Source organism: Mercenaria mercenaria, chromosome 5 (assembly GCF_021730395.1).
Source record: "Mercenaria mercenaria strain notata chromosome 5, MADL_Memer_1, whole genome shotgun sequence".
Classification (NCBI taxonomy): domain Eukaryota; kingdom Metazoa; phylum Mollusca; class Bivalvia; order Venerida; family Veneridae; genus Mercenaria; species Mercenaria mercenaria.
The window spans coordinates 17,449,212-17,461,457 of NC_069365.1; the positions used below are offsets into that span (position 1 = coordinate 17,449,212).

The 12,246-nt window shown below is 33.4% G+C and overlaps 1 protein-coding gene across 1 annotated transcript in view; it reads left to right on the plus strand.

Annotated features, from left to right (window-relative positions):
* Positions 1 to 12,246, plus strand: part of LOC123558805 (uncharacterized) — a 127,226-nt gene that overhangs the window by 34,140 nt on the left and 80,840 nt on the right. Inside the window, exons 2-4 of the mRNA XM_053544457.1 lie at positions 587 to 640; positions 2,954 to 3,131; positions 3,703 to 3,743. Of these exons, the coding sequence (XP_053400432.1) occupies positions 587 to 640; positions 2,954 to 3,131; positions 3,703 to 3,743 (273 nt within the window). The remainder of the gene's footprint in view (positions 1 to 586; positions 641 to 2,953; positions 3,132 to 3,702; positions 3,744 to 12,246) is intronic.

The window sequence follows — 12,246 nt, forward strand, 5'->3', positions numbered from 1 at the left end:
TATAATTACCTACTTACAATACATTTGAACCTAGACGATCCAATTCCAAATGTATCCGAACTTAATCTAAATTTATTCTAAATTTGCCTAAGGCAAAGGGTTTGATTTTACGAAAATGAAAGATAAAATGTAGTATTTGGAATATAAATAATATCTTATCTATAACATGACTTAGTGATCTAACGGGTGATCTCTGATAATCCAGTACCAACTGTTTCTGAAATTTGGTCTGAGGCAACCATTCAGACCAAGTTTTGTAAAGAATGGGCATAAAATGTGTCCTTCAGAGTGTAAACAAGATATTGACGATGACAGCAGACGGCAGACGACAACGATGACAAATACATACCACACATGGACACAAAACATGGGAAGAAAGAAAAAGAAACAATGTAACTTATGTTTAAAGTCAAAAGTTTAAAAACCAATACCAGAAACACTGTTATTTTATCGCAAATGCATCGCCCACCTTCATGTTAGTCTCTATCACTGTATTGTTGAATGAAATTAATACTAAGACAGTTTCTGTTGAATTATCTAAAATTTGTATAGTATTAGTAAAACGACATTTTTTTCTATTTTGCAGAGAAGAAAGAGAAATGATGATCAAGAACCTGATAATCTCGAAGATCCAGTATACGTAAGCATATTTTTAGTATTGAGTTATATGTGGATTGTTTTTACAGAGTGTCCACAAACTAAAAGTTAGTTATTGCGTTAGTTTCAGTGTAAGATCGAAATATTCTCGTTCATTCTAGACTACATTCAATATTTCTAACTAGCCTCATTTAAGAATATATTTCAGAATATTTACATTCGTCCTATTCTTTTCCATTGAAAATTATGACGATCATTTCGTATGAACAGTAAAGGGAAAGAAGCAAAAGTTAATTACGTCAACGCTGCATAGAGGTAACGGGCCACTATTTCGCGAATGTTCCTAAGATGACGTCGCAGCTGTTCGTTCGTCGACAGAATGGCCGGGAAACTGATTAAAAGTAAAATGCAATAAAATGTCTGCAATTTATAATATACTCTTGTTTACACATGGAAATATAATGTAAATATAAAAAATGGAACTTTTTTAAGAACGACAGAATAGGATTCGCAAATTAAACATGAATAGCTAGCGCGATTCATATATTTGCCGATCCTAATCTGTCGTTCATTTAGCATTAATACCGGAACAATATTCATTTTTTCATTTCTTATTAGGTTTTAAGATATCAAGGGCATACAAAATGCTTTAACATATACTCTGAAAAATGGATTGTGTAATACTTGGTATTAGCAAAATTATTACATTATCGTTTTCATTTATCTTTAAGTAACAATGGAACTGGAAACTTATATATAAATATGTTTTCCACATAAACGTCTGAATTTCATGTCGGGTGCATGACATCATATTACAGTGTGTATTTTCGTTAATTTCGTTAATTTTCTATTTAAAGCCCTGCTCCGTTGCTATTCAAATTCTTTTGTGTGTGTGCAACCCATGATTACAATAGGAAACAGTTAACGGCCACGTGCCACACTTTAGCACGCATAACCACAGGTATTTCATATAGAATTTTATATAAAATAGACTCTAGTTTGTCAGGCGCCACTGTTCATAGTCAGGATTTTCATGCTTTTTCAGTGACAGTTCAAGGTTAAAAGGTAGGACGGGAGCAGGGCTTTAAGTCAGTACTGTCAATTGTAATCACACTATGAACAAAATATAATATTTATATTTCATTAAGAGATAATAGGTATGTACATATCTAACTAAAGTCACCCTTCCCCACCCCCATCCCCGCCCCGACTTCTTGGGTTGTCCTCAAATAGACTTTGTAAACTTCATTTATTATATGATAAGGCAAAAGGTGATTTTACCGGCTTTTTCTTTTTTATAGACCAAAATGCGGAGAATGCTTACCCTGCTAAAGTCTTTAAACCAATGTATCGATCCTGTGTCAAACAAACCATCACGTGCCGAACATATCCGGTTAACTAGTGTGATTCTACCACCGCGCGAATAATGATACAAATTGAATTGACAAAGCAAGCGCAAAGATCTAAGAGAGACTGAAATTGATCTGATCATAAAGGTTGATTATTGTTTAAACTGAATTTCTATTATTATTTTACTGAGATGTAAACGACAATCAGAAATGTAAGTACTATTCATGAAAAGATTTATGGATTTAATACAGTATAAGATCATGTAACTTTGGAAACGTTGGCAATATTCTTGTGAGTGGTAGGTCTCTATTCGTGTTTCAAAGACCATATGTATTGACATTTTAATTTATTATACCTTACTTTTATCTACAATGATAAACTCACATTACCCGAGAAAGAAATAGTTTGACATTTAAAAACATTTCAACCTATCTGACATGTGACCAAGCGAAATAGACTGTCAGGTCATGTAATCACGCTGATATTTTGAATGTCTATAAGAGCAATTAACTGCTTCAATTTTTTAGCCAAATGATTGCCTCCCTTGTACAGATATAGTAGTGACGTCACTATTCAGTGTGTACACAGGCGGTTACCACGCTAAAGATGAAACTGTTGAATAAAATTAATTAAAAACATTTTTCAACTTTTTATGTTGTTTAGTATAAAAAAATAAATATCATATGTCAATCAATGTCACACACGCTACCATATGATATTTATATAATATTATGCGTATACAAAATGTATTTTATATTACAGTCCTTTTAAATGTACATCAAACTGCCAACTAGTTAAATATAAAAATAATTGCTATTATAAAAGATAAGATTAATTTTACGCTCAGAGATATGTAGACAAATGAAAAATGACAAAAAGGCATTTTAGATTACCTATGTGTTAGTGAAAAACACTGCACCTTCACGACAACAAAATGATATATGGCCATAAGGATCTAATCACTGCCATAAATGACGAAAATTAGTCTATTTTGTCTCCTATGTAGACTATCCCTGTACATACAACGTACACTGACGAATATCCAAACCAACCTTCGATGCCCGGAGAAATAGGTTATTTAATACCTATACGTACCACCAACAGATCATGTTCGGAATCTACAACTGAAATGCCTGGATCGGATTCGGAGGAAAGTGAAACTCACACGTACTATTTTATAAATGGTATATTAACTGTTAGTTTCCCGCCATGTATTTTTATAACTTAATCCTGTCCAAAAAGTGACGTGTTTATCTTTATAATCACTTGGGTTGCACATGGAACCAGTTAAATCAAAGCCACTGTCTGTCACTTTTAATACGGAATAATAATGATTTAACAATTAATACAGTACTACCGACAAAGAGAATCAACACAATTCGGAAATCACAGTCTCCAAAGAGAGCCTGTTGAAAAGCATATTAATTTACAGCCTTTTGTCTCTTAACACGTTATAGTTGGAACGAATCAAGTAATGCTATACAATGCCCGTAGAGTGTCCTGTTTTACATTATATTAATGGGCTCATATTTACATGAAGATGTTAAGATACCTGGTTCGCTCTATCTAAATAGCTGGACAGCGTATCCATGTAAAATCGAAGAAAAATATTTTAGCAGGTTTTCTATAGTAACATATAATATGTCACGCCATAAGAATTTCAAAGTACCGAAGAAAGCCACCAAATGATCTGTAATATCAATTTGTTACACGTTTAGTTTTTCATATTTTTATATTTATTTTGTTTTTGTGCAGGCAAGGGAAGCACAGAACGAGAAGAAGAAAAAGCGAAAGCGGTGAGTGAGCTTACAATCATTGTGAATATGATATACATTGTCAAAATAATGAATATTTCACGGTGGTTAATCTACCCGGACGTTTTAATCCAATCGGCGTCCCCAGACTGTTTATAATAAAGCGTCAGACTCTGTTTTATTTTTATCAAGCAGAACAATTGACAAGGTGTCGAAAAATGAAGAATATCGACCTAAGCAACTGTTACTTTGACAAATTTGTAAATCCACGGAATAATGACATATATTTGCCGTTTACACATGTCATGATATACCGTCTTAGTTATATAATTAACGTGCGGTTCTCTAAAAAACAAAAGAGGTTTCAGTATTTTTGTCAAGTGTGTCGAGATTTGCCTCCATTGCAACAATACTAGGACAATTTTCAAGTTTTTAGGTACCTTGTGCAATTTGAAATACATGAATAGATGTTTCATGAGTTTGCCACTTTAACTGTGTAAGCTTCCTGTCGGAAATATTTCTTTTGTCGTCGCATAAGGTTTTGGTGGAAAAGGACTAGTTATGAATGTAGGTTTTAGCAAATAGTTTGGTCACAGGACTAATTTGGATCAAATATCACCATAATCTTTGTGATTTTATTTACTTTTCTAAAGAACAATAAGAAAATCTATCTCGAATTTATGCTCGTAGCCACCGTATTTACATAAACACACAAAATACATGGCCTTCTTAATTCTTCAAAAATATTGAAAAACTGCCAATAGTCACAGCATATATACAGTGGTCCTTTTTAGATATCTGCAAATTGCATTTTATTAACAACATTATAAATGCTGACTAAAAATCAAAAGAACAATGGTAGCCTTGCATGATGCAAGAAGAATATTTTCAGTCAAACTCACAATAAAATCTGCTTAATGTGAGACACCGAAATTGACATGTCTGACTCTTGTAGAGCCAGACGATTTATTAAAAGGCACAAATTGATACCAAAAGTTACTAAATATTAAACAGTAAAACTAATACGAGATGTATTCCATGACGTGACATGAAGCTGGATATTATATGAATTAAATGTATATAAGAAAGCATAGAAACTGCGAGCCGGCTGCCCCAACCCTATCTATACCCTCATCTTTTAATCTATTTCTTTTTCTCTTTTTTTGGGAGCGCAAGGGAGGAGGTAGTGGATTTCCAATGCTGCAAACAGAAGGGTGTCCTCACCCCTTAACTTTCTTGGTTTACATTACAATGTACTAACATTACTCTGATTGCGATGTTAAATTGAAATGTACAATGAATAACTTTGCAAAATATGGGAGCAAAAGAACACCAGAATACATATTAATGTGAAAATATAATAGAGGCTACCAAGCAGGTGGGTGGTGGGGAAGGACGAGGAAAGCTAAAGCCCTCGGTAAAAACTTATTTCTTTTGCAAGGGACGCCTTGACATCAAAACGAGGCTGGAATATCAATAAGGTTGGTAGGTCTAAGACTACTAAATGCGTATATAGGTAAAAGGACTTAAAACCACCTGCTCGGTACTACCCTGAATAATATAATACTGACTTAGCAAATATAAACAATTTTATGTCGTTACACTACATAATATATCATTTGATATTTGCTCTCTCTCGCCACTGCAGTTCTATTTATGACACAACAAAGGAAGACAACGCATATGCTGGACTGAACATGTCTGACTCCTGTAGAGCCAGACGATTTATTAAAATGCACAAACTGATACCAAAAGTTACTAAATACTAAACAGTAAAAATAATACGAGATGTATAACATGACGTGACATGAAGCTGGACAAGCCAAAAGTCCAAAATCAGTCCAACCAAAGAGGCGAGAGAGGGCAAGGGAAACAGTGTTTGAAAATAATTTGACTAGGTGTGCTGACTAGAAACCATCATTATGAGAACCAAAATGATATAGCAATAGTAAAAAGATTAGCAGACTATGTTAATAATAAGTAACAAGTGCTCTGCACACACTGGAATAAAGAATGCATATACCTATGTGAGAGGTGCATAACAATGATACATAAGAACGAAAGTCGTAAATATAGATACTGAAAAAAACAAATACAAGTGCCGACATTGCTGTCCTGTGTGACCACACCCCAATGATCACGGTTAACAAGCAATCAACTTACTATAAACACAATTGTACTCAGATCGTAATAAATGAATTGCATAAGGTACAAAGTAATATATACAAATACAAATACATGGCATTTATATAGCGCAAAAATTATAAAATATTCTATTGCGCTTTACAATTACATAACACACATTTAACATATATACATACAAAATATGAACAGGATTCTAGAACTTAGCTTTTAAAGATTTGGACATATATAAATACTATTTTACACCACTTCTGAATATTTTGTATTTTAACAAGACTACACTCATTGTTCATAAAACTGCCTAAATAAATGTGTTTTCAGTTTTGATCTAAAGCTGGCTTCAGACTGAATGTTTTTCAGATAGCTAGGCAGATCGTTCCACCATTTGGGACCAACGACTGCCATAGATCTGTCTGCTAGTTTTGTTCGCCGTCTAGGGATGTTAAAGTTAGTGTCACTTTGTGAGCGAAGTCTGTATCGTTGTCGAGTAGGTACAAACATTTCCCTCAGATATACTGGAGCTGTACCATTGATGACACGGAAGACTATTACTAAAACTTTGAACATGACTCTAGCCTTAACTGGAAGCCAGTGTAATTCTTTCAGAAGTTCGGTACTTGGTTTTTCATAGGAAGCATTCTTGACTACTCTAGCGGCATGATTTTGGACTCACTGTAGTTTATTGATTTGGTATGCTGGAATTTCTGTAAATAAACTGTTGCAGAAGTCAATGTGAGAATGAACCAATCCATGCACTAATGATTCAGTTGACTTCTGTGTGAGATGTTTCCGTATAGCCCTAAGGTTTCGTAACTGTACATGAGCTATCTGACTCTTTTTCTGAATGTGATGGTCAAAGTTGAGTGTATTGGTCATAGTTACACCTAGGTCTCTGACGTGATCGACGCATTTTACGTCACACCCACCAACGTTTACACTTGTGATGTCCAATTTCGCTTACTGTTGTCTTGTTCCATACATAATAATTTCAGTTTTAGACTGATTCATTTTCAGTTTGAAGGTTGTCATCCATTTTATGATTTCATTTAGACAACTGTCGAGTTGTTGAAGAACAGTTGTCTCATTTTGAGAATTTCCCGCTTGAATTTTTAACGCAATCTTGTGGTCGTCCGCGTATCCATAGAGATCAGCTGGATATTTCTGCACCACTCGGATATCACATAAGATGCAAGGTTTACAGTAGCTATACAACATATGTGATGTGACAAAGATAACAGCTGAGCAAACATTGATAGTTCATTTTGGCAATAAATTCATCAGGGTACATATGCGACCCGTAATACAATCCTTACTAAAGTTTTCTGTCAGTACAAACCTGATGTTCACTTGCAAACAAACAACGTAAAACTTGTTCACATGAACAACGATAAGGTATGATTGGTTAAAGTACAGTTTGTATCGGCAATAACATGACATGGCACAAATTAAATTTGATAAACTGCAAACCAGAAATATGAGGTCATTAAAAGCGTATATGAATTAACTGACTACAGAAGATGGTCAATAATAACATAGGAACAGTTTACTGATAAAACAAAAGATTGCGGTACTAGTCAAATTTAAGTAAAAATGTGAAAACTTTTACAACTACCAGTGTTTATAGTTACTTCGTGCACAGTGATAAACATACAAAAGTAAATCGATAAAGGAAGTCTACGGGTTAGTATCTAAACATTGAAATACAGATTCTTATCTGATAATTGCAAGACCTGTACTTTTTGTGATGTTACTGAAACCATATAACGTTGTTTTTTGTTTGTTTGTTTTTTGTTTTTTTTTTTTTTTTTTTTTTTTTTTTTTTTTTAAAAAGTATAAAAATAACACCCGATATGTTATGTTAACTGTATGATAAATATGTATTATACATATCGACGGGCTAAAATTGTCATTTCCGTTCCAGAACATATAACTGATCTGATAAATGTATCATAGCTGCATAACAAACAACCCGATATGTTACCCATAACTGAAATACATTACACATATCCTGTATAGTTTACACACCAATTTGCTATCTGTATCCTACTTGTATACTTAAATCCCAAGCTGAATTTCATAGCATACATTCAAATTTGTTATTTTATATGATATCCCATACAAATTTTTTTTAGATTTTGAAAAACTCTTTCATAGAATTTTTTCCTGTTTTTCTTGTGTAAAGATAATTCTATTGTAAGCATAAAAATGGCTAAAATGTATGTGTCACCAGGCTAAATTTTATGTTAAGACCGCTAGAATACAACACCTGTTCGGGCGGAAATGGTGCGAACCTGGCCAAATTGATTACATGTATGTCTGCTAAAAGTTAAAACAAAGTTTTCAAAAATCTTAATTCTTTCTATAATTGAATACTAAATTATCTGAAAGGTGATATGGTCTTATCAGTACTAAATCAGTTATCTTATAATTTATGAACAACACTGTCTTTGTACTAAAATGCGATGTGAAAACACAACCACAAAAATAACAAGATAACTGTCAGGCATGATACTTGTCAATACAACATAAACCAGTATCAAAATTTGATTACTGATAAAACTTATCAAAAATGTTATTTTATTCAAGATTCCTCATATTTAAGATTGTCTGTAACATGTTTCAACAAATGTTGACTTCAGTTCAGTTTTCCACAGAAAGTATCGGCTGCGGAGAAAGATGCGCATAAAAACTATAGGAATTCCCTTTAAACAAAACAAAACAAAATTAAGAGCAATCTATATTAAATTTTGCATGTTTAATTTAATAATTTAGTAATGTACAAAAGTAACAATCATTTATTAACGCGGTCAAAGTAAAAAAAAATATTCATTTATTAATTTATTCATGTGTTCATCTTTTAAAGCTAAAAAAATGCGTATAATTATAACCTTCAAATTATTCTGTTAATAATTGCTTTATTACGGTAGCAATTTCTTCTTTAGTAGAGAATTTAGGCTGCATTCTAAAAAAGCAGTAGAATCATCCTAAGGGATGTGAAAATGATGCTTATATCACATGTAGCATACCACAGGCTAAGTTAAAAGCAGTCAGGCTAATGCAGCAAGACTAAAAGAGATTGTAAAGGTACTATATCCAGGAGGATGCAGACGATCTTTTTGTGAAAGGGACTCCCCTAACACCTTAAAAATATTTTCATTGGGCTTATGTACCAAATACTATTAATGTGTTTTGACATCTGGGAGTAAGATGCACTGCATCTCAAGAGAAACAAACTTGCAGGTAAAAAGAGATAATCAAGGTTCGAATGTAAGTACCTGTAACCATCATCAATTAATATGTAACATTAAATGCTAGTTTGTAAGTGTTGAAATACTTCAACGCCGACTTTGGCTTACTTTGTATTAACTTACACCAGATGACATTTTGTTGTTGTTGTTATAATTGAGAAATGGGTTTTGAGCCAGTATTATATTGCTAGTAACCTTTTCTTAATATGATGGCTTTAAAGTGTTTGTCAACAAAGGCGTTTCTCGAATGAAAGGAAATGAGTAGTTTTGGGCCAGCATAATTGTTTACATTGACTATTCCACTTGGTAAAAACCAATAACATAGGATGTCGTTTTCAACTGCCTTAGTTGAGCTGAACGTCTCTGTGTGTTGTGTCTTTGTTTACATGTTTGAACAAATTTTAGTGAATCGGTAGTTATCGTAGTTTATTCAATGTGTTATTTTAACAAATTGATGTCTTGTTTGACCATCTAGTAATTATGTTAAGACAAATCCTAATTCTAAAGGCTGATTTTTATGCGCAAGGTAATTAATTGTAGGGATTGCTCTCAGAATTGAGAATTTCTTAATCATCATCAGAATTAGAATCTGAGATAATTTACATTTTCTAATGCATGTACACAGATAGCGAATCTATAGATATGAAAGTGCAACTACATTTTTCCATTTTTATTTCCTGGCGTAAATGCTATTTTCTCCTGTGGGTGCCCTCCGATGTCTGCTGAACTGCTCCAGTGTGCGTAATCTTGCCAACTGACTTGAAAAGGTACGTCAGCAAAGTCTTAAAGAAACGTCTTTACACTGTGGCCCTTCTTCATAAAAGTTAAGATCTTTCACTTTTCATGTTAGTCATCTTATAAGAAATTCTGGTCTTCTGTTCATTTATACGATCGTGTGTTTACTTTTCACTTGGTGTGTTTCGCGCCAGTTAATGCAATTGCTGGACTGGATTTAAAGAGCCGTGCTGAAATGTAAACTTAGACCACGAGCATATGGTACTTACATATTAGTATGATGTTTTAAAACACAAGACTTACAGGCTGTTCTTGAACTGAATTCAGCCTTTCAAATGACTAAAATGAATGCGCAGGTTAGTCTTAAGAGTGAAACCTGTCAAATAAATAGTAGCTGTATTTCCTCTCGTTATAAGCAGCCATGTACTATCCAAGTATGTATAAACTATAGCAGGAAAAAAGTACAGTTCCTATCACTGAACAAAAGCACTTATTTCCGGTATCAGTTGAATGGTACTGAAAAATATTATGCAGGGCAACAGAAGGTTTTATATTAAAATATTGTAAAAATATATATTATCAGAAAGTATTATTAAAGATGGCTAAAACACCATGACCAAATGTATGGTGGACTAATACAATCCACAGTACTAAAATCAGAAAATACAAAGTTACGTCCATATCCTGTTATAGATAAATAATGAGCCAATTTACGTCTACATTGATACAAAACAAATATAAAGAAATGTAAAGTTAAAAAAAAAAACAAGTACAGTAGAATTAAAAATTGTTATTCAAACAAAAGCTGAACCAACGCATCACAAGTAACAAGTGTAACTGCAGATGGACATTGCATATGGCGAAATCAGCAAGAAACAAAGTACCGACAAAGTCTGTACTATAAAGTGCAACAATGATATGTCACAACAAATAAAATGTTATACAAAGCTTGTGTTTATTCTAAAAATTATTATTTCGTAGTTCGTTCAATTTCAACACCACTTACGGAATACAATGTAGAAGAAAATTCATTTGGACAAGCCGGGTGGAAAAGACTATATTTAAAATGTACATAAAGTAATTTTGAAAGTACTTCAGTAAAATGACCTCAGTTCACTTTAATCGATTTTATGTCTCTTCTCACAATCCGCAACATCTGACGAGACTGAAATCATAAGTAGTCCTGTTCAATGGTCATAAAGAGTCCTTCGCCACGGAAACTTTAGTGTTCATTATTTTGTGGTAAACGTGAGCTTACCGACTGTTTTCATGTCTATACATTAATTTCAATACAAATTTGCAATACAGTCTTTTCATAATATCCATCTCCGAATGTTCATGGTTCATTAAGATTGGTCAGGATTTTTGATATATTTCCAGTACAATGCGTTTCCTCTGTACACAAAAACTCCTCAATGTGTCTTGACTACGACACTGCGTTCCTGTAGACATACCACTGTGACATTCCGTCAGACATTTACATGGAGAACACCACATACATTCATTGCTATAAACAATTATTTAGAGCAAATCTGTCAAATAATTACGATTAAATTCAAAAAAGGTCCTTCGCCAGATCATAAAAAGTCGGGGGACGCTGATTTGATAAAAAAAGAGTCCGAGTAGGTTACCCACCGTGTAATTTTGGCCATTTAGTTATGTACATCCATAATCAAAAGACTTAATGAAAATGGAACGTGACAGAAACAAGAACGAAACAACTTGCATCAATTGAAAGAAACGCTTGTAGAAAGGTATCGAGACCCGAATTTATTGCAGAAGAACAGTTTCAGTACAAACAGAAAAGGGACAAGGTAAGAAGATTCAAAATTGCCACAAAAACATTTACAAAATATTGAAGTTAAGACCGTTTGAAGGGAATAAAGAAAATTAGAATATAAACTCTCGCAAACAAAGATAGAATACAACGTAAGGTTTCTTAGTGCAAGAATTACATGTATCACACAATGATGGATTACATATCCTAATGTACTGTATGTATTACACAATGTTGGCCTCAATGTAACCTCTATGAACGTGACTGATATACGAGTGCTTGTCTGGACGACTAGTATAAACAAGCTTGTAGAGCCTGAATAAAGGGTCTTAGTAGAACCGAACAGGGTCGTTTTGTAACACTGCTGCCCGTGACCGGGATATGATGTTCAAGACAGGTTGGTATCTCTTTTTTGCTTGTAGTAAAACTTTAAGATGGACATTTTTGATCACGGATAGATCTTTTCTTTTGTAGTCAATATGCTTCGGGAATGATTTTTTTTTTTCAAAATATATTTTTTTGTTTTCTTTTTTATCAATGTTTGGTCTCTCTACATTCCAAATTCCTCGGTTAAGATGTTCTGACTAATGTAATATTTTATTGTGTTATATTGAGATTTTCAGGTATGCGATTAACAAGACAG